A 22500-nucleotide genomic window follows, 5' to 3' on the forward strand; every position below is an offset into this window, starting at 1 on the left:
TAAAATCTAAGATATTAGAGCTTTTATCGTCTTTCTCGGAGGAAAAGTTGAAGCGAACGGGGCGGTGTTCTTCTTGTCGAGGCGAGAATGCACAAATAACCACCGACGTAAGTAGACAATAACGTGGCTGGTTTGTTTGTGTTTGCTTGGGCGAGAAAAATCGTTATGTAGGCTACATTACTTCGTGGTTTCTCTTCAGTTTTTCACCGACAGTGTAAACTGTCACCAAACATCTGTGTTTAGGAATGCATACAAACTTTAGATATTATAATTTCTTCGTTCTTCTAGTTTGTTCGGGTTAAACGTTGTTAGGCTTAAGGGTCGTTTAAGCCTGTACGAATGAAGAAACATGGAAGACTAATTGCTGTATTTATTGAAACTTGAGCGGTGTTAAAGTCTTTGTTACTGACCTACGCTATTCAAACGTGTTGTAGACCGAGTTGTTCGGACTGTAATGCTTCATACGGTAGCTTCAAGTGAAGCCTATGTATTTTCTGGATGGAAAGCGTTCTGAACACTTAAGACCTGGATTGAGCATCTGACAGATCGAATTCTTCGCAACCCATGAACAGTATTGAGTCTTGTTTTTATAAGGTTTCTTAGTTTAACAAAGGTATAGTGCTTCAGACGTCATGACACACAATGCATGTTCCAGAAAACACTACAAAAGGTCAACCACGTTCAGTTCACGTCGCACAACATGGTATTATGCAGTACAATGTCTACGTAGTCCTTCCTTCTCACCCGTTCAGACACATCCAACACACGCGCAGACGCGCACACGTACGATATCAGACAATTATTGTTAATTTTGATTCTCAGCGCATCTGACGATACTTAGATCTGTAAATATGGTAAAGGTATATTCATTCTAAGTACAAGATATGCAGAGACATGGGCAGAAATCATTCAAACAATATACACAGATAAACATCATATAAAACACCTGTCTAGCACCAATTAAGAGATGGTTCTGTTAAATCTTGCTCGTTTGCGTTGATCTTTAGAGTAGCTCGTAACCTTCAGCGTTACAGGTGATGACGTAAAAACTGATTTCGGATCATCGTGGAAGGCAACTTTCTTCCATACAAATACAGAATGCATCCGATTATTTCCAGTCGTTTTTTTTTTATGTTCGAAGACGGTTGTTCATGTTGTAGCATATCGCGACTGAAAACAGAGCTCTCCTCCGGAATGGCGTTCCGTTGGCGTTCCCAGTGAAGAAGACGTATTGATCTAGTGATGAAACGAAAGGTAGAAAGGGAGAAACTTTGTTTGAATGAAGTGTTTATTACCGTTACCGATCACGTGCTTTTTGCAGTTATTCTTGTCGAAAGACGGTTCAAGCAACGTTTCTTTCTTTTGCATTTTGATTTTTTCCCCCTCGTTTCAAGGTTTCTTGGGCCACTTTTTTGTGGGTTTTTTTTTTGGTTTGCAGACTAAGTTATTTGCGTAGAGGGGAATTCATCCTCCGGGAGAGCCTTTGAGTATGAAGGTTTTTCCTCCCGTACTATTGAAATACATCTGATCCATCTGATCAAAGCCAGAGGAACCTCTGAATATAAAGCAAAGTTGTGTTGGGTTAGAAACTGCATAAAACGTCTTGCAGAGTCTTGCAGTTATGCATACCGTAAGCAAAAGGACTGGCTTCTTTAGAGAGAGACAAAGATAATAACCGATCAGAAAATCTAACGACTGTTCATGAACGTCAAACTCTCACTCACTCTCTCACTCTTTCTTTCACTCTCTCAGGGGCTCTTTTGTCGTCTCTTTTTTCATTTGGTCTTTGGATGAGTTTGCAGTTTGTCCTCCCTTAACCCCTGGTGTGTTTGTGACTCCTCTTCCCGTCCTATTGTGTGTGGGAGGGGCACCCTACTCCCACAGAAAACGGACATTTGCATGTGTTCGTTACACATGTCGGTAATCACTTGTCCTGCACCTTATCATGCAAATCAGGACACGGGCAGGTGGATGGTGAAGTTATCACCATACAGGTGTGTGGGTGTAGGTGTGTTTGTGTATATGTGAGTGATATAATAATCTGTATCGCGTAATATCTGGGAAGTTGTTTACAGTTGGATGAGCAAGTGAAGGACTGTAGCATGTGCCCTGAATGATTCATTAACAGTTCTTTTTTTTTGTTGCTGTAGTTTATCCTTTGAGTGGCCCTCACTTCCTGCCGTTTAATGATGGTTATTGGATGCATGTAGAGCTTTTGAATGGGATCATTGACCAGAGTGTTATCAGTCTGTCGCTCTGAAGAGAGAGATTCCGTGGAATCGGATAAATCGAAAACACTGATTTCAGAATGATGGAACTGATTTCACGCTCCATAGACTGTTTAGGCTAGCTCCATTAGAATCAACACCTAGTATAACGGGGAATTCTTTTACAATAGTAAGAATATCCACTGTCACTATACATCTGGATAATGAAGCAGAGGAAGACGAATGAGGGTAGTTCTTTTTATTATTATTATTTTTATTTAATATTGTTATTATTTATTAATTCCCTCTTCTATGACCCTGTCCTTGCCAGGCTTCATCAGAGCTGTGCAGGGGTCAGAGGGGTTTTCTGAGCATGCTCAGTGCCTCACAGGGAAATAGGAAATACCTCAACTGACATCCATAGTCCACTTCCTCCCTCCCCCCCCCCCCTTTTTTTGCCTCTCTTTTTATGATGCGTCTTGTTGACATGCAAAGAGATGTACCCATGGCTGAGGTCGATCAGAGGGTAGTAGTTAGGCGGAAATGTACGTGGAACAGAGTCTGCTGACCTTAGTGTGACCCGTTGTTTGTCCTTATTGGAAATGTGGAACTTCTCAGAATTGGACTGTGTAGGACCACTGTGATTTCTGTATACATGATGTAATGACTCTGTCACCCTCTGAAAGACCTAATGGTCCTCCTTACATATTACACTCAATTTTCTCTCTCTTTTTTTTTTTTTTCCCAAGTATCATGTGAACACGTGTGCACACACACTCATTTTCTCTGTCGGTCTCTTTTTCAAACACACGCACACACACACACACACACTCCCTTACTCTGAGATGCATTTTTAATATGGCTTCAGAGGTTTAAATGTTACTGTATAGCTTCTCACTTGGTTTTGGTGTTACCACAGTGCGAACAAGGCATGACTTGGTGCCTAAGCATAAACATTCAGGTGTTTTTTTTTTTGCAGATATACAATATTTCCCTCCTAATTAAGATCTGACACAGTCTCTCGTTTAACCTGTGTCCCACATTAAGACGTTTGACACAAGAATTTTATGTCTTTAGTCCGAAGGTTAAAAAGTTATAAACAGTGTTTCTTGCTGGATTTTGGTAGTTGAGGGCAAAAATTGCGATTCTAAAGAGCAAATTTGAAGGTAGTTAAAACTTCCCAAAAGTCAGTGTCAACCTCGGTCTGCTTTTGGGGGTCTGTACCCTTCCGAATATTGAAGTCCTAAAAGTTTGACCATGAGTAACGGCTTCCTAAGCCATAGATTACACTGTGAATTTTTTTTTTTTTTTGCCTTGGCCCTGTCAGAGAGAAATCACGGCAACGGTAGCCGTGCGACTACGATGTCACAGTGGTCTGAATCACGACACCCCGTTCCAGTTCCAGCTAAGAGCGATGGAAGTCACGCCAATGTTGTGTCAACTTTCAGTCATCCTCCGGTTCCCGTTTTTGTCCTGCCGCAGTGCTCATGGCCGCTGTGTGTTTTTTTCTCTCTCTCTCTCTCTCTCTCTCTCTCTCTCTCTCTCTCTCTCTCTCTCTCTCTCCGTGTGGGGATGTGTCAGTGTGTTGTCACGGTGGCTGGGATGACAGAATGCGAGAGGCTGATGTCTTTGGTACATGCAGGGTTAGGACAATCACAGATTAAAGTGTGGTGTGTAAAAAAAAAAAAAAAAAAAAATAGTTTGACTGCGGTACTCTTTCAGACACGCGTGAGAGAGCGTGAGCCTTGGCTTGAACCTTTGGGGGGTGGGGGGGGGGGGGGGGGGGGGGGGGGTGCGCAATAAAACCACGGTAGAAGCTTGGTTTGAGCCCGCGTTGGGGCAGGTGCGTCTGCCCGTCAGCCGGTCGGATAAGGTCAGACAGCTGTTGGCTGATGTGAAAAGCCAGTAGCACTGTCGGCGTATGTGCCGTCACGGTCTCCGTCCCTGTCCCTGCTCTAAAAATAGGGTGTGCGTACCCTCTGTTTTCACCGTTTGCCTTCAGCTACGGAAATAGTGCAGAGGGGGAAAAAAAAAAAAAAGGCATCTGTAAACAGTCACGTTGTTGCCATGGCAATTTCTGAACGCTTTTGGGCGGGAGCGCATTGAGTGGGGTTTTATTTCTTAATTAATTTATTTATTTATGCAGTTCTACTCTTTTAACTGAGACTGGTTTTCTGTAATGTCATCTTCCATGTACACTACAATGTGTTGCAGGAGTAGATTTAAGTGGAATTCTGCCTTTGTTTTTCATTTAACCACGGCGGTTGTACTTGGGTAATATTTTATTCCAGAAGCATCCATTGTGTTTTCTTTGTGTTTCATAAACGAACGGGTGCTTTTCTTTTCTTTATCAGGATTTAAATAAGGGGAAGAAAGCTCCTCACAGTTTGAGTTATTTGTTTGAAACGCTCCACATGAAAGATCTGATTTTCAGACAGCCTTTTTTTCTCATCTTTGCTTCTGTGTGATTCTGAATAGTTCTTTCTTTCTTTCTTTCTTTCTTTCTTTCTTTCTGTCTTTCTGTCTTTCTTTTCTTTAGATAAAGGTTTGCACAGACTGTGCTTTTTAAAACTGGGTCGCAAATGCAGCAGGTGGCAGGGACATCGTTGGGACACCACACACACACACACACACACACACACAGACACAGACAGAGTGACACACAGACACAGACAGAGAGACACACACAGACACACAGATGAATAATGCAGAGGTGCAGTCTCAGGTAGACCAGATGGAGAGAAGTGGTGTTAGCTCTGAACAGCTGCCAGTCAGACACTCTCTCTACCTACGTGTGTGTGTGTGTGTGTGTCTGTACGTGTCTGTGTGTGTGTGTCTCTGTGTGTGTGTGTCTCTGTGTGTGTGTGTCTCTGTGTGTGTGTGCGTCCCTCTCTAGTCTCTCTAGTCCCCTGATTAGTTAGTAGATTAAAGTTAGCCAACTGTCATTTTTCATGCTTAAGTAACCATATTGCAAATAAGAGAGAGAGACAGAGAGAGAGAGAGAGCACAGACCCAGTTGCTGGAAAGTATTGTGTTTTCACTGTTTTGTTGGAGCTCTGGGAGAGAGGGAGGAAAAAGGAAAAAAAAAATAGGGTGTTCTGTCGTGGCCATGACGATTTAAGAGTCTGTCTGCTCTTTCACCAGGGTTTTTTTTTTTGTTTTTTTTTGTTTTTTTTTCATCCTATATTTCTCGGTGTTTTGTTATCTTTCCTGTTTTAACCACAGTCACAGTCGCTAGGACGCTGGGAGAGATCAAAGGGTAAGACCTGACAGTCTCAGGGTACGTGTTAGACTGTGTGTGTGTGTGTGTGTGTGTGAGAGAGACAGAGAGAGAAAATTCTCTCTGAACTTGACAGAAATGCTTTAAGATGTTTAGTCTTATTGAAATGAAGGGGCGAGGTATTTCAGATGAGGATTCAGTCTTCTGGTTGTTGGGGAGAGAGACGACAGAAGGTACCGCGTGCGTGCGTGCGTGCGTCTGGAGTAAACACGTCTGTATTTCGTTTTATGAGTGTTTTGGTGCTCTGAGATGTACCCATGTCACATTGACCTGAAGGGTGTTGGCATGACTCAAGTGATTTAAGTGTTTTTCTCTCTTCGTTCGTGTGTGTGTGTGTGTGTGTGTGTCAGACTGCAGCTGCCTTGTAGGAGAAGATATCTAACAATGCTGTATGTTTCAAATATTCACAATTGGCACGTGTTGGTTTTTTTTTTTTTTTCTCCATTTCTCATGTTTGCTCTTGTGTTTTCAAGTTTTTCGTAGATACATGATAATACTTCAGCTTATATTGGAGATCTGAATCTCTGTCCCTCTCTCTGACACACACACACACACACACACACAACACACACTCACACACTTAGACCTTTGTTCCTTCCTTAAAACTGTGAAGTAAGTTTTTGTACTCCTTTCTGTTCTCTATCTGAATTCTCAGATTTCTTCTGAAAATAATTTGTGTTGTTTGTGTGAGGCAATCATCAGAGTGTTGTGTAATCCTGTATATTTTGCTTCTTTGGAAGTGTGTGTGTGTGTGTGTGTGTGTGTGTGTGTGTGTGTGTTTTGGACTTGATTTTATTTAACTCCAGAGGCAGCTGGGGCTGAGTCATACAGACATGTGGAGGAGTTTTGTGGGAAATGTGGTCACCCAGAGAGGTTGATGGGAAATGTAGTCCTAGGAGGCTTGTTGACAAAGCAAGTCCTGAGAAATATCTTTTTTTTTTTTTTTTTATTGCATGGAGCTCTAATGCAGATCTGAATGCAGGACCAGGTCTCTGACTGTTGGCATTGTGGCAGTGCGTGCGTTTGAGTGAAATCAGACAACCATTTATGGGAAATGGTTCTGCTCCATGGTCCTGCCTACAAACCTCATTTCCCAAAAGTGTGTGTTTTTGTGTGTGTGTGTGTGTGGTCTCAAGTCACGTCTGTACAGGTAGATCAGAAAGTGAAACTGAAATGTGGAAACAGGATGTTGCACATGTGTCGTGGGGGGGGGTGGGGTTTTTTGTTTGTTTTTTTTATTGTGGCGTTTGTGTGGTGGTGTGCGTGTGTTTTGTTATTATTGTGGTATTTTTGCGTTTGTTACGTGGTGTTTGTTGATATTATTGTTAAAGCCGACACCTTTCTCTCAAGGGGGGAAAAAAAAAAAAAGAAGAAAGAAAAAGTGTTGTGTCTGTGCACATTCATGTTTGTAAAGACGTGAAACTTTGTCTCTCTCTCTCTCTCTCTCTCTCGTTCTGTGAGCAGAACAGTTTCCTGTGAGAAGGCCGTCCGCGTGGTCAGGAAACTGAGGCCACACTGCTCCCCGGCCAGCCCCCTCTTATGATGAGGTGACCCTGGTTACCATAGCGACCCCCGGGCAGCGATGGGGCAGAGGCTTTCTGGGGTCGTCAAATCGGCGGAGGAGGAGGAGCAACAGCAGCAGCAGCAGCAGCAGCAGCAGAGACGTGAGGTCGACCTCCCCTACCGGCCGCTGCGCCCCACGCTGAGGGGGTCAGAGGTCGCGCTCCCTCCCCGCCTGGAGCTGTTGCTGGACATGCCGGCGGCGGGGCCAGAGCTGCAGCTCCGGCACGCCTGGAACCCCGACGACCGCTCGCTCAACGTCTTCATCAAAGAGGAGGATCGCCTGACCTTCCACCGCCACCCCGTGGCCCAGAGCACCGACTGCGTCCGGGGACGGGCGGGGTTCACGCGCGGGCTACACGCCTGGACGCTGCGCTGGCCCGTCCGACAGCGCGGCACGCACGCCGTCGTGGGGGTCGCGACCTCTCTGGCCCCCCTGCACGCTGTCGGATACACCGCGCTCGTGGGCGGAGACGCCGAGTCCTGGGGGTGGGATTTGGGGCGTGGCAAACTGTACCACGACAAGAAGAGCCAGGCCGGGCCGGTGCCGACGTACCCGCAGTTCCGCGGGCGCGAGGAAGAGGAGGACGAGGAAGGGGCGGGGTTTTCGGTGCCAGACGAGATCCTGGTGGTTCTGGATATGGACGAGGGGACGTTAGGGTTCTGTGCTGATGGACAGTTTCTGGGCGTGGCCTTCCGTGGGCTGAAGGGGAAGAAGCTCTATCCAATCGTCAGTGCCGTGTGGGGTCACTGTGAGGTCACGATGACGTACATCAATGGCCTGGACCGTGAGTTTCTCTCTCTTTCTCTCTGTGTGTGTGTCTCTCTCTGTGTCTCTCTCTTTCTCTCTGTGTCTCTCTCGCTCTCTGTGTCTTTGTCTCTCTTGCTCTCTCCCCTGTGTTTTCTGTGATGTGTTCTCTTTGACCACTATATATATAGATATATACACACACACACATCTTTTATATAGTGATTGTTATATGGATATATATGCAGGGCAGTGCTGTCTCTGTTCTCTGTGCCGCTCAGCCTGTTTGTGTCTCAACCTCTTTTTTTTTTTTTTATCCTTTCTTTCAGTTTCTCCGTCTGTTAGACAGAGTGGCAGCTAATAGGGCCTTTGGTCTAATCCACATTGAAACCTGCCCTAAAGTAACCTGCTGCATTAGGAGCGTATTAATAATAAGACCAGTGATCCTCACGTGTGTGTGTGTGTGTGTAATATTAAATAACATTACGCCCAGTAAGCTTTTTCTTACTTCTCTGCTCTCTCTCTCCAGCGGAACCTCTCCCTCTGAAGGAGTTGTGCAGACGTGCGGCCCGGCAGGCTTTGGGTCGGGACCGGATCCATCTGATCCCGACCCTGCCTCTGCCCCAAACCCTAAAGAACTACCTTCAGTACCAGTGACCCGGACCTCAGCATGTTTAACAGCAGCCGCAGCACTGCCGCCCAGAGCCCGGGTTCTGACCCGGACGGGCCTTCATGTGCTGATCCAAAAGGACCGGTGGATTTTACACGACGGGTTGAGGCGGGCGCGTGTTTTAAAACGGACGCTTGCCGTCCGCTCGCTCCCAGAAACAAAGCTCTGGGTCGTAAACGGCTCCAGTTCGAAAAACGCTTTTGACCGAATGCGACCGCGACGCGAACGTTTGGGATCGTTCCTCTGGAGAGGTGAGATGGCACGGAGAAACTGACGAAGACGACGCCGGGATGAGGAAGGTCACAGAAACCTTTTAGGGGGGGGGGGAATGTTGATGAATTATAGGACCTTAATGTCTGACAGAAGCTGGGGGGAAAAAAAAAAGTGTTTGTGCGTTTGCGTGCGTCCCTCAGCATCAGACACAAGGTATGAACTGCGTGATATGACCGTGATATGACCGTCTTCCATAGACTGGAGAAATCCTCCTTGAGGGTTTGTTTTGTTATTGTTTTGTTTTTTTTTGTTTTTTTTTAAACATAACCGGACATGATGTTTTTTGACTATTCTGCCGTGATTGGCCGCCGGGGTTTTCAAAGCTCCTCTTTTTAATAAGAACTCTAATTTGATCTGTGCTTGTTACAGCATGTTGGTGATGAAGAACATGATGGTGTCCTTTAGGGTGTAAGCAATTGACTGTACATTGTGTTTTTTTTTTTTTGTTTTCAGCACATCCCATTTACAGGTTTCTTACCGATGACAGTGATGATTTGCTCTTTTTTTTTAAATATTGTTTGAAGCTGGTACTGGAGGTGACACTACAGGGAACAGAGACAACTTTATTTTTTAACCGAAATAAAATCTAAACTGAATAAGAAAACTGACTTGGGTCGTTTTGATTTCGCTGGAGATAGACGATGAGCAGCTTCCCCTCTTACAGTTAAACTGATTTGGCCTCACGCTGAATCGTGACTGATTCACGATTATTGAGATTTTACTGCGCAGTTCCCCCTTGTGGTCGTTTTTAAGAACTGCATAAAAAAAATCTTTCAATTTCAGCAGTTCTGTGGTTTAAGAACACGTCATGAATCTGACATAGACTTTTCTTAGGCCCTTTCTCAAGAACAAATTTAAGAAAAAAACTTTCTGGAAGAGATTGATGAACGTGGCCTGTTGTCTTGACGGTAGAGCTGCCTAAGAAATTCTTCAATTCTCTCTCCGATAACATGAATGTGAAAATAACGCGGAATGCTTCCATGTGATCAATTACGGGCAGATACACACACATTAAAGGCCATCGGGTGTTGTTTTTGAGAAATGCACCAAGGCTACATGCTCTCTGAGAATTCTGTAAATGCATGCATATCTTATTACTGAAGTCAATTTCTGTAGGCTGTATTAACAGCCTTTAACAGGGGGAGAAAACCCTAAAACAGTACACGAGACCCCCCCCCCCACCCCCACATTATACTGATGAGCCTCTGTATCTTTTCACCAGCTGAACCAACTTATTTTGTTTTCGTTTTCGTTTGTTTTTAAACAATTACCATTCTGAATCTCTCTTTCCTTTGACCAGCGGCTTTAGAGTATATTTCTGGTTCAAAGTCAACTATAGCGCTGGCGGGGGGGGGGGGGGGTTTCGGGAGGGAGATGAGGCCCGGAATGTGGTCGCAGTGTTAATGTAAATGATTCGACTGACTGAACATACCCCCGGCCACCCCTCTCTTTTTAAACCCACCCTGTGCCGGATCCCACAGGGATGAAAATCCTGTTCTCTGTGTGAAGTCTCCTTTTCCGCTGGTCACATGATCAAACTCGGGCCTTTTCATCTGTCAGCGCACGCTCTCTCTCTCTCTCTCTCTCACACACATTAACCTCCTCCCAGTCCACCCCCGCCAGAAGCAATTAACTCGGACGCCTTGATCGGGGCACATGTAGCGTTTTTGTGGTCCCTCAGCTGTGTGTGTGTGCGTGTGCGCGCGCGCGCGCTGAGGTCATTATTTCAGGCTGTCAGGCCTTAATGGTAGGCTAATGAGTGAACTCAAGGTAAATGTGCTTTAAAATGTCAGGGTGTGCAGTCGGGCCAGAGAAACCATTACCGCACTAATGTCCTCAGATGCACAACACGCGGTTGTGGTCTCATCTTGCACACCGCTATCACTTTAACCACTTTAAAGAAAGAGATTTTCTTTTTTTTTTTTTACTTTTTTTTTCTGCGAATGCTTGTTGTTTTTATTATGCAAATGTATCCTTTTTCTCATTCAAGACAGAACGTCAGCCTATTCTGTCGAAGAAAGCTGGCTTTAAGCGTAAAATCCCCTCTCCTTTCTGATCTGTTACATCTCCTGAGCGTTGTCTTGGTCTGACACCTCAATCTGTTGCTCTGTGTGAACCTGAGAGAAATTACAGTTACACTGAGTTACAGTCTTGTTAACACATGTCGGCGGTAACGATTATCTAAAACAGTTAGTCTTATTAACACACATCGGTGGTAACCGTTACCTAAAACACTTCCAGTTGCGATCACACACAGCTATGGTTACATTTAACCAGCAGAATTCGAGTGGCACACAGCAGCACACAGATGTTACAGTGTCTGACACATACAGTTACACAGAAGGCACAGTGTCAATCAGAGGAACAACTGTTACATTCATGCTTCTTTCATTTCACTCTTAATTTATCTACTTGCCATGACCTTCAGAAACAGATACAGCCACAAAATCAGTGTAACATAACGCTAACGTGACATTCGCACATAGCCGTCGATGCGTTTGTGTAGATTATCATTACTGAGTTTAAATTTAGGGATAGTCAACTCGCATTTCCATCTCAGTTCTGTGTTAACAGCACCTGGTGCAGCTGAACTGCTTATTACCATGCAAACAAACTGGAGGAATGCATTGGTATCAAGTGTGTTAGTAACAAAACAGAGGCTCAGGGAACCGGGCTCAGAAACACTGAGTCACTGCACTACTGAGTCATAGCTTCAGTGTTTTGTGCAAGTCCTGTGGAGATTCACCCTGTAGGCGGAGCTCCAGGCTCCAGGTCCGTGTTTGTTGACGGATCGGGCTCGGAACAGGTACTGAGTGTCTGGGTGGAGTCCCTCGGTCCGCAAGGTGAAGCCGCTAAGCCCGCCCATCACCACGCCCCGTCCTTCGGACACGCCCGCCGCCGCGGTCAGAGCATCCTGGATATGAATGTCGAACGTTTCGACCTCCTCCCCCATCGGAACCATCCAGAAGATCTACGCCCGTACAAGCAGAGAAATGAAAGGGTGCACATGCTGGTCCTTCAAATATCATTCCTCTGTTATCCATAATGTCTACACACACACACACACACACAGAGTGAGGTTTTTTTTAGAACACACAAACACACACACACACACAGGCTACATACTTCTGTGCCATGAAACATCTAGATAGACATGACAACAGTCACAGACAGAGACAGAGAGACCGCCTCCACTGTGGCCCAACAGGGTAACTGGTGTGAGTCTGAGTTGAATGAAGTTCCTACCTCCACAGTCTCTGCTGAGGCATTGTGCTGGTAGATGATTGGTGGTCTGGGCTGCAGGTGGATTGGTTTGGTCTTTGGTTTGCTATCACCTGCGGGCATACTCCACTGCTCCTTCACAATGTCTCCAGACCGGGGTGGCTCCCTGCGAGGTGATTGCACGGTAGGTGAGTCTTGGCTGGGTATCAAGTCCGCGTTCGGCCCCGGGGTCTCGTCGTTGCTTTCAGTCACATCCAACAGTAGCTCTATATCCTCAATTGCTCTGTCTGGTGCCATGACGACAGGCTCCTGCCCTGCACCGGTCCATTGTAGATGCGCTCCCATTAGGTTCTGCAGGTCACCAAGGAGCCCGTCAAAGTCCAGCTTGATGTCACGGAAAGGGTCGCCATGCCTCAGCGTCGGCTCGGGTCGCGGGAGGTCGGAGGTCAAACGGCAGACACGTCGGGTCAAAGCATCCACCCCACGTAAAAACACGGAGGCCTGGGTCTCCAGGAGAGCCTGGTGACCCAGTACGACTAGGCCAGCCAAGGAGTGTCTCAGCGGGCAAGCTTTGGTCAGAAAGCCCTGGGCTCCACTCTGGGTTGTGGAGCTAACGGAGTCGATCTGGGACAGCAGGATGGCTTCTTGGTCAAGGAGCGCGTTACGGAGGGAGAGGAAACCCTGACGGACACGCCCGCGCAGCTCAGATCCTTCAGAGTCTGCCAAAGACACCAAGGCCTCCATATCAGCGAGGTCTGCATCACACTGCTCACCCACTGAGACACAGAGACAGAGAGAGAGAGAGAGGGGAGGGAGAGGGATATAAATATATAAGCATACATGGATTGCATCTCATTTTGCCGTATTCATGAAGCGTAAACAAACATGCCTGTCATATACCTCATACACTCTAGTAACACACACATACACAACAATTAACAGGGTTTTTTTTTGGTTTGTTTGTTTTTGTTTTTGTTTTTTAAATGGTTCATATTCCTTTCCTTAACAATTACCCCCAGCACCTGCCTTACACCACGTTATTACTACAAAACAAGCTTTTTGCGCTATATCCAACAAACCCCTTCTCACCCTTTCCGGCATGTTCTAACGCCATCTGCAGTTCACTTTCCATCCTGGCGCGTGCCTCGTTCACCAGGACGACCTCGTGCCCGCTGTGACCATCCACCATGCAGCCTTGGCATCCCAACGTGCTGTCGGTCAAACAGCAGTGTGTCATGCCTCGCTCTGAGTGGACGGGACACAGCTCGCGCCCGCCCCCTCCCACTGGCTCCACCAATGAATGGACCTGGAACGCGCGGTTGCCGTGGAGCTTGCGCAAGCACTTGGAGCAGTAGTTGAGACCGCAGGTGCGGCAGTGGCGAAGAGCCGGGCGATGTTTTGGGCACAGGTCACACTGGGGTCTCTGTGGCACAGGTACAGTGGATGGTCTGGCTTGGTTAACCCCTCCTTTCCGACTCCAACCGCCCCCTTGAAACCTACAGAGCTCCGGGTGGGTGTCCAGCATCCGCAGGGTGAGCTGGGCAAACAGAGCGTTTGGGGGGAATGCCCAGGCTTGGCAGGGGTACAGAGGATAAGATGCCAGGCAGCGGCTGCACTGAGAGCTGGGCTCTGGGGCACTGGCAGGGGTGTTGGAGGTTTTGGGGTTCTTCTTACGCTGAGCTGCCAAGCAGGGCTGGCATAGGCAGTGCCCGCAAGGGAGGGAAACGGGCCATACAGGTAAGGTCTCACATCCTGGACAGCAAAGGTGTTCAGACAGGGACTGAATGAGAGCGCTTTGTCCGGCTTTGGTCTCTTTCTCCGGGGAACTTGAGCGACTAAGCAGCCTAAGGAGCGAAAGATTTGGTGCGAAAAGGCGAAAATTTTGCTCTGTTTTTTTTGTTTTAAGGTTCATGTAGCCTGATAATACGTTAATAGATATACGTTAGCGTAGTCCACCATTTTAAGCGGAATGTGACTTTTTTTATTGAAGATAAATACATGGAGTATTAGCCACGTTTCAGTATATTTTCTATATTAAATTTACATTTAAAGATACATTTAAGGTTAATTGTTTTGATTACCCGACAGAGCTACTGTGATGAGTCGGGTCGTTCTCGATGTATTTCGATGCCCCTTGATTTTTTTTCGTTCTCCGGCGCATGCCGCAACAAGTGCTGGTCTCTGAGTCAGAGAGGGACATGACTGTCAAATCGCCACGTCCGTTTGGGTCAGATGTATTCCTCTTAGCCTGAAGAGAAAACGTCGCCGCTGTTCACATATAGCCTATAGGTCGTACAATTTATTATAACGTTTCAAAAGTTTTTGAAAGTCTTTGATAAGCTTTTGAGTGTTGGAACACTTCATCTGCGGGTTACTTAAAGGTTCTAATTTTGCCTGAAAAAAAAAGAAAGAAACGAAAACATTTTATATGTTACTTTGCGGACACATAGGAAGAGAAAGGAAAATTCTTACCTGCGGTTCTTTACCTGTGGAAATGTGTTGTGAATAATATTAGCCTCTCAATTTACCTCGGCCGCAGTGAATTTCCAATTCGTAGCAATCAAAAAAGTTACAGGAATATTCGGTGGTTACTAGAATATGACGTAACAAAAAGGATAAAATTATTCTTACGTCGTCGTCCGCAAGAGACCATTGTTACAGAACGTTGCAAGACATTGAGTAATTGGTACAGAACTGTCTAACACGGGAAGTTTGGCGCCGCTAGGGGGAGCACTGACACCAAAAACATTCACTGTTCTTTGCTGTCGGAGACTCCACTTGACTGTATAGTGAGGATGATATGCGAATGTTTCGGTGTATAAGTGGTGAGGAGTGACAAGAAACCGCCATAAATTCTGTGAAGAATGATAAATGAGAACCACGTTTGACAGACAGATATATATATATACACACACACACTACAAAATGCAAAAAGCTGATCTGATTCCTAAAACCACTCTTTATTGTTTAATGTACAGAAAGGTAGTGACCACAAAAAGGAGAGAGAGAGAGAGAGAGAGAGAGAGAGAGAGAGAGAGAGATAGAGAGAGAGAGAGAGAGAGAGAGAGAGGGGAAAAAAAACCTCACTCACAGAAAAAAACAACAAAATTACAGTTTATCCATTTTTCTGTTCTCACGCCCCCCCCCCCCGTTTTTATCTTCTATATTCTTCAAAAGTATAAACAGCAAGGAATGTATCCAACAAGAAGAACAAGAAAACAACAGCATGTGTGAAATCTAATAGCATAGAGTATCACTCTCGTGGACTGACTTACTCATTCACTCACTCATGGAAAAACCTCTGATGACTTCTCAGTCCCTCTCGAGCCCCGGACAGAGTCCTGTGGCACAACAGGTCAACATTTGAATATTCAATGAGGGGCCGGGTTTAAAAATGCACATATGTAAACTACAGGTGTCTGAGATCAAAGGCAGACAATGGGGGCGTGGCTTATGGGTTGGATATGCATATTCATGAGATTGTGGGGAAAGGGTTTAGCTACTGTAACTGTTGTGTACAAAGGAGGTAATTTAAAAAAAAACAAAAAAAAAAAACAAAAACAGTACCCCTCACCGAAGAAGGAACAGTGCAAAATAACAACAGCATAGAGAACACTGTGTGGGGTTACCACCGGGACAAAAAAAAAAAAAAAAGAAAAACATTCTGGATAAGTCTCATTTTTCAGTACATCACTGTGTTTAATACACATTAACTCAACCATAAATCGTCCCTTACTCATGTGCTATCGCCTGCTGGACCGTTAGGAAATTAAACACCAATTTACAGTTCACACGGACACGATGACTTTTTTCACCTTCGGGACTGTCACATTTTTTCACACTGAAAGGAGGCAGTGGACGGACCAAGGGCCAAACCCTTCTCTCCTCTGTTCCGTCAGGAAGGACAGGATGGGCGGCGGTGTGTCCAGGCATATTTACTGTGTGAGACTGAGTCAGACGGAGAGAAAAACGAAGGAACAGGAGAGGAGGACTCACCGAGGATACTAGAGTTGGCATTAAACCTCTTTTTTTTCTTTTGTTTTTTTTTTTTTTTACAACAGCCATTGATTAGCATCGATTAGCACAAGAGGTTCAGAGATGGTTCCAAACACATCAAGGAGTCTCTGCAGAAGGTAGTGCCTAAAGGTGTCTCTGCATGAGTGTGTGTGTGTGTGTGTGTGTGTGTGCGAGTGACTAAGTGGGTGTGTGTGTGTGTGTGTGTGTGGGAGTATGTGTGTGTGTTTTCACCTGAACAGATTAATGCTGTTTTAATGTTAATCCTTCAGTACACACACTAAAACAACACTGACTCTATTTTCTGTTGCATCACTGAATGGTTTTAGTCTGTGTGCGTGTGTGTGTGTGTGTGTGTGTGCGTGTGTGTGTGCATGTGTGCAATTAACAGTACAATGTAGAGTTTGTCCACTGAAGCTGGCCACTCCTTTCTGTTTCTTCAGGCATGCTGGGAGCTGTAGTTCCTTCCTCATCACTGTCTGATTCACTGCAAGATGTGCTTTCATCTTCTTCATCCTCATCTTCAGTCAAGTCTTCCTCTGCTGCCTGCTGGTCCTCTAGACCCTACACAGACACGCACACACACGCACACACACACACACCGAGATTTTGAGCCAAGGGTTGTAAAACAAAGTATGATCTCTCACACTTCTCACAAACGAACAGCCTCTTTCAATGTGTGCATCACTCTCTCACTCACTCACTCACTCACTCACTCACTCACTCACTCACTCACTCATTTACTCACTCTCTCTCTCATTTACTCACTCACTCATTTACTCACTCTCTCACTCATTTCCTCACTCTCTCACTCACTCACTCATTTACTCACTCTCACTCACTCTCCCATTCACTCGCTCACTCACTCTCTCGCCATAACTCCTTATCAGGTACTCATTCACCCTCTTCTCTCTCTCTCTCTCTCTCTCTCTCTCTCTCTCACCTCCATCGGGTTGACAGTGATGGTGAGAGCTGTATGACCTCGGGCAGTGTGTCTCTCTGAGATCGTGTGTGTGTCTCTCTCATCCTGCACATGTGTGAGGTGTAGGCGGTAAACGCCCATCAGAACTACCACTAACAGTGCAGCAACACAGACCACAATCACCACTGTGGCAGCACTGGGCACAGCTACAAAAGAAACGCACACACACACACACACACACACACACACACACACACACACACACAGAGTGAGTGCATCTGCAACATATTAAGAGAGTAAGAGTGTGTGCAGAATGCGTAAGTAATCTGACAATTCTAGAAGAACACCTACTTCACAACTGGACTCAAGAAAGAAAAAATAGCAAACACACTCACACTCACACACAAACACACACACACACGCTCACGCTCACACACACACACACGCTCACACTCACACACATAGTCTGCACAAGATTATCTCTTTATCTTTTACCAGAGCTGTGGGAGGCTGGGATCATAATTGGATGACGAACGACCTGCATATGTCTGGGCGGGGCTGCCATATGATTGACATGTTCAAAAGCCTCTGAGCTGTGGAGAACAGCGACCTGGTTGGAATGGAAAGAAATAAAGAAATCTGCCATCAATCAGTGCTGTAACATTTCTCGCTGTAACAACTCTCTCTCTCTCTCTCTTTCTGTTTCTTTCTCTGTCTCTCACCTCCAGTTTGAACTGGTTGCTGATGTAACGTCCGTTGAGTTCTGAGCAGGTGAGGCTGAAACTGCGTGATGAAAGATTTGGCTGCAGATTCTGATAACGAACCTGCCTGATGACTTCTGCATAATTAAATATGGAATCCACACCTAACACACGCACACACACACACGCACACACACACACACACACGTTAAAGAGTTTGGACGAGGCTTCTGATGTATCAGTGTCTTGGTAGAAGAACAGAAAAAGTGTGTTCATTATTTTCATGAAGGTACTCAGACAGAACAGTGATTTAATTAGATACCAGATTTAACTGAACAATTTCGACTAATCATCATTAGCATACAAATGAAAAAGCGGCTTTGTTGAAGTGTAACACGATAATAGAAAGTGAATTGGTCCCAAAAGCTGAACCCCCGGTGGAAGAAACGATATCTGATTTAAGTCAGATCAGAGCAGCCGCTGAGAGAGCGCACCATTCAGCGGAACACTTGCACGTTTAAGGATGTGAATTGTGAAATTTACCATATATGGACATGCCGCTGGTAGAGTTGGTGTAGTCAAGGTGTTTGCCTGACAGGGAGCTGCTATGCAAATATAAACCCTCTTGCTCCGCCTTTAACTCCTCCCCCAAAACCAGGATGTCACAGTAGTCAAGGTTGTGGATCATTTCCTCCATCATACCTGGTTTATGAGCCACACACACACACAGAAAAAAATAATAATAACCATGTAACACATCTCGTAAATTTACCCCACAGCGTGGAGTCTCAGGAGACAGTAAATCCAGATGTTGTTTCCTGCTGTTCCTCTGTGGTATCCCCCCCTCCCTGGGGACAGTTCCCTCTCTTGGGACATCCAGCTACAACAGTTATCATCAAGAATATGTCTACTCGCATGCTGCAAAGCTAAACCCTATAGCAGGAGCTATTCAGATGTGTCCATACTCTTCTAACACTAGCCTTCTCTCTCTCTCTCTCTCTCTCAAACTAGCGCAAACTACTTTCCTGAAGTCTTCTTTTCTCATTCTTTAATCTCTCCATCCACCTCCACCTCCTCCAGCGTAGGGGAGTTTGAGAGGCCTCCCTGAAGCAGATGGTCTCTCAGATACATTAAAAGTTAAAGGCGCATATCAATGCTAAGTTTGTGGTTTGGGGAAAACACAAGTGCCGGAGAAGAGGGGGTAGGAGAGGTTGAGAGACGGGGAGGGGGCGGCCCATGGAGGGAATAAAAGAGGGATAATGAGGAAAAAAGAGGTAGGATGAGAGCGGGACAGGGGACAGATAACTGGGAGGACTGGTAGAGCGGAGAGAATTTGCACATAAAAGAAACAGTGTGTGTCATCTGCTCAGAGCAACGGGGAGGCGTCGTGCCTCCCATAATTCATGTTTAATTAATATCTTCACACTCAATATCTTCCTGAGGCAGACAATACCTGTGCTGTTGTGCTGTGCCTAAGCCCCCCCCCCCCCCCCCGCCATGTTCGTTTTGGTACAGTCCACGTGAGGTTCCTAAACTTAATCCATGAGTTAAGTATAATTTGAAATACGGAGTACCGATAGTAAGTGTGTCCATAGTTGATTGCTGTCTGGTGGGTGTGTTACTACGCAGTGGGCGTGTCTGTGTTTTGCAGCTTTGTAAGTGTGGTGGGTGTGTCTACGCATGGCAGATATGTCTGTGTATGGTGGGTATGATTCTGAAGAATGGGTATATTTACATGTTACGGGCACAGCTGTGTATGTTTGACGTGTTGACGGTCAAAAGTGGGTGTGTCCTTGAGCGTATCTCTTAGGCATTTCCGCCCTTTAAAGAACGATTTATTTTAAGCATTTGTGTTTTTTTTTTATGTTTTCGTTTTATTATATCGTAGTGCTGTTGTCTTGTACCTATGTTGCTGACGGGTCCGTTGGCCTTGGTCACCGTGCTGACGATATGCACGTCCTGGAACAGCGACAAGCCGTTTCTCAGGTCGGAGGCGGGGGCTGTGAGATGCTCCGCCCCTGTGATTGTGATGCGTGGTTCGCTGGGCTGCAGGACCGCGACGACTGCGTCGATGTCGGGAACGGAGATGCACACGTCCTCGTCAAAACACCTGCAGACAGACAGGGGGACACAAACAGTCGGCCGCTTCAGCGCCAGGAACGGCACAGACCCATGCAATCGTCATAGCAACTGACAACAGAGAACACAGCCTTCTGCTTTAGTGTCAGGGAAACATATACACGTGTAATTGTCATAGCAACTGACAACAGAGAACACAGCCTTCTGTTCAGGTGTCAGGGAAACATATACACGTGTAATCGTCATAGCAACTGACAACAGAGAACACAGCCTTCTGCTAAAGTGTCAGGGAAACATATACAAGTGTAATCGTCAAAACACCTGACATTCGGGGACACACAAAGTCATCTACTTCAGCATGTACACACGTCCTTGTCAAAATACTTGACATTGAAGAGCACAAACAGTCATCTACTTGACATTAGGGAAAACAGACAGTCGGCTGTTTCAGTGTCAGGAGAGCGTATACACATGTAATCATCAAAACACCCGACATTAGGGAACACAAACAGTCATCTACCTTAACAACTCTTTCTAAAAATACCTGTTAGCCAGCGATGTGTTCAACAGCAATGTACGGCAAACTACTCCACCCCTCTCTCCTTCTCTTACTCTCTCTCTCTCACATTCTATCTCTCTCTTACACTCTCTCTTACTCTCTCTCTTACTCTCTCTTTCTTTCTCACATTCTCTCACTCTCTCTCTCTTTCTGTATATCTCTTCACTGTGCTCTTATCATGAGTCTGGGAGACAAGTATCCACAACAATAAGAAAAGTGAACTGATGGACAGTTAAAAAAAAAAAAAAAGAAACAGAATGTGGCCTGGTCCTCAGGTGGATTAATTACTGCATGTGATGCCTTCTCCAGTCCTGGACTTACCAAGCTCATTGTAGTGGTAAAAACAGGTTAAGTGTATAACTCTATAACATTACCTTACTGTAGTGGTAAAAACAGGTTAAGTGTATAACTCTATAACATTACCTTACTGTAGTGGTAAAAACAGGTTAAGTTTTGTTCCTTTGTTTCCTGTGTTCCATTAAACTTTCCCACTTTTATCGACTTCATTGGGAATCGGGTGCGTTCGTCTGACGCGTGTTATAATGAAAATAAAGATGCGCTATTGTTGTTCCTCTGTTGAATTTATTTGAAAAATAGAACGAACATAAAGCTGCAAAAAATAAACTTAAAGTCCAACCAAAAGTTTCACTGATTCCATTTGAGTTTTGCAAACATGGTCAAAGACCGTTTCTGCTCGCGCTCACGTCTTCCGCCCGTCCCGCGTCACCGCACCATCTTAAATAAATTTTATTCCCACTTTTCCTGTAGTGGGAACGACTAATGAAATAATAAATGAACAATAAACAATAAAAGCAAGATAAACTCCATTACAATTTCGACTTAAATGTAGAATAGAATAAATAAATGTCATAATATTAATATAAAGTAATGGCTCCTACACTCATTACAACTCACTGAAAAACACAATTAATTATTTTTTCTTAGAACTAATTAACAGTTTTATTTGTTTACAGTGATCCAGTGCTCAGGAGCACATTCTGTGCTTATTACCATCTCTGACCAGAGTCCAGTTAAACTCATGTATATAACTCAAAGTGCACTGTTACCATCTCTGACCACTGTCCAGTTAAACTCACGTATATAACTCAAAGTGCACTGTTACCATCTCTGACCAGAGTCCAGTTAAGCTCACGTATATAACTCAAAATACACTGTTACCATCTCTGACCAGAGTCCAGTTAAACTCACGTATATAACTCAAAATACACTGTTACCATATCTGACCACTGTCCAGTTAAACTCATGTATATAACTCAAAGTGCACTGTTACCATCTCTGACCAGAGTCCAGTTAAACTCACGTATATAACTCAAAATACACTGTTACCATCTCTGACCAGAGTCCAGTTAAACTCACGTATATAACTCAAAATACACTGTTACCATATCTGACCACTGTCCAGTTAAACTCATGTATATAACTCAAAGCGCACTGTTACCATCTCTGACCAGAGTCCAGTTAAACTCACGTATATAACTCAAAATACACTGTTACCATATCTGACCACTGTCCAGTTAAACTCATGTATATAACTCAAAGTGCACTGTTACCATCTCTGACCACTGTCCAGTTAAACTCATGTATATAACTCAAAGTGCACTTTTACCATATCTGACCACTGTCCAGTTAAACTCATGTATATAACTCAAAGTGCACTGTTACCATCTCTGACCACTGTCCAGTTAAACTCATGTATATAACTCAAAGTGCACTTTTACCATCTCTGACCACTGTCCAGTTAAACTCACGTATATAACTCAAAATGCACTGTTACCATCTCTGACCACTGTCCAGTTAAACTCACGTATATAACTCAAAATGCACTGTTACCATCTCTGACCAGTCCAGTTAAACTCACGTATATAACTCAAAGTGCACTGTTACCATCTCTGACCACTGTCCAGTTAAACTCACCTATATAACTCAAAATACACTGTTACCATCTCTGACCACTGTCCAGTTAAACTCATGTATATAACTCAAAGTGCACTGTTACCATCTCTGACCACTGTCCAGTTAAACTCATGTATATAACTCAAAGTGCACTGTTACCATCTCTGACCACTGTCCAGTTAAACTCACGTATATAACTCAAAATGCACTGTTACCATCTCTGACCACTGTCCAGTTAAACTCACGTATATAACTCAAAATGCACTGTTACCATCTCTGACCAGAGTCCAGTTAAACTCATGTATATAACTCAAAGTGCACTGTTACCATCTCTGACCACTGTCCAGTTAA

The 22500-nt window shown here is 44.9% G+C and overlaps 2 protein-coding genes across 2 annotated transcripts in view; one reads left to right on the forward strand and one right to left on the reverse strand.

The window, feature by feature from the left end:
* LOC115815778 (SPRY domain-containing SOCS box protein 4-like) overlaps window positions 1-9266 on the forward strand; it is a 9374-nt gene extending 108 nt beyond the window's left edge. Inside the window, exons 1-3 of the mRNA XM_030778787.1 lie at window positions 1-107; window positions 6952-7835; window positions 8325-9266. The exon at window positions 1-107 is cut by the window's left edge and continues 108 nt beyond it. Of these exons, the coding sequence (XP_030634647.1) occupies window positions 7070-7835; window positions 8325-8452 (894 nt within the window). The 5' untranslated portion in view covers window positions 1-107; window positions 6952-7069 and the 3' untranslated portion in view covers window positions 8453-9266. The remainder of the gene's footprint in view (window positions 108-6951; window positions 7836-8324) is intronic.
* Window positions 9267-10798: 1532 nt separating this feature from the next.
* LOC115814103 (calsyntenin-2-like) overlaps window positions 10799-22500 on the reverse strand; it is a gene marked incomplete at its 5' end in the record, with an annotated part of 65613 nt that continues 53911 nt past the window's right edge. The window contains 10 exons of the mRNA XM_030776827.1: window positions 10799-10855; window positions 11485-11709; window positions 11985-12736; window positions 13050-13804; window positions 16369-16538; window positions 16918-17102; window positions 17392-17506; window positions 17619-17761; window positions 18141-18316; window positions 19507-19707. Of these exons, the coding sequence (XP_030632687.1) occupies window positions 10799-10855; window positions 11485-11709; window positions 11985-12736; window positions 13050-13804; window positions 16369-16538; window positions 16918-17102; window positions 17392-17506; window positions 17619-17761; window positions 18141-18316; window positions 19507-19707 (2779 nt within the window). The remainder of the gene's footprint in view (window positions 10856-11484; window positions 11710-11984; window positions 12737-13049; window positions 13805-16368; window positions 16539-16917; window positions 17103-17391; window positions 17507-17618; window positions 17762-18140; window positions 18317-19506; window positions 19708-22500) is intronic.

This window comes from Chanos chanos, chromosome 6 (assembly GCF_902362185.1).
Source record: "Chanos chanos chromosome 6, fChaCha1.1, whole genome shotgun sequence".
Classification (NCBI taxonomy): domain Eukaryota; kingdom Metazoa; phylum Chordata; class Actinopteri; order Gonorynchiformes; family Chanidae; genus Chanos; species Chanos chanos.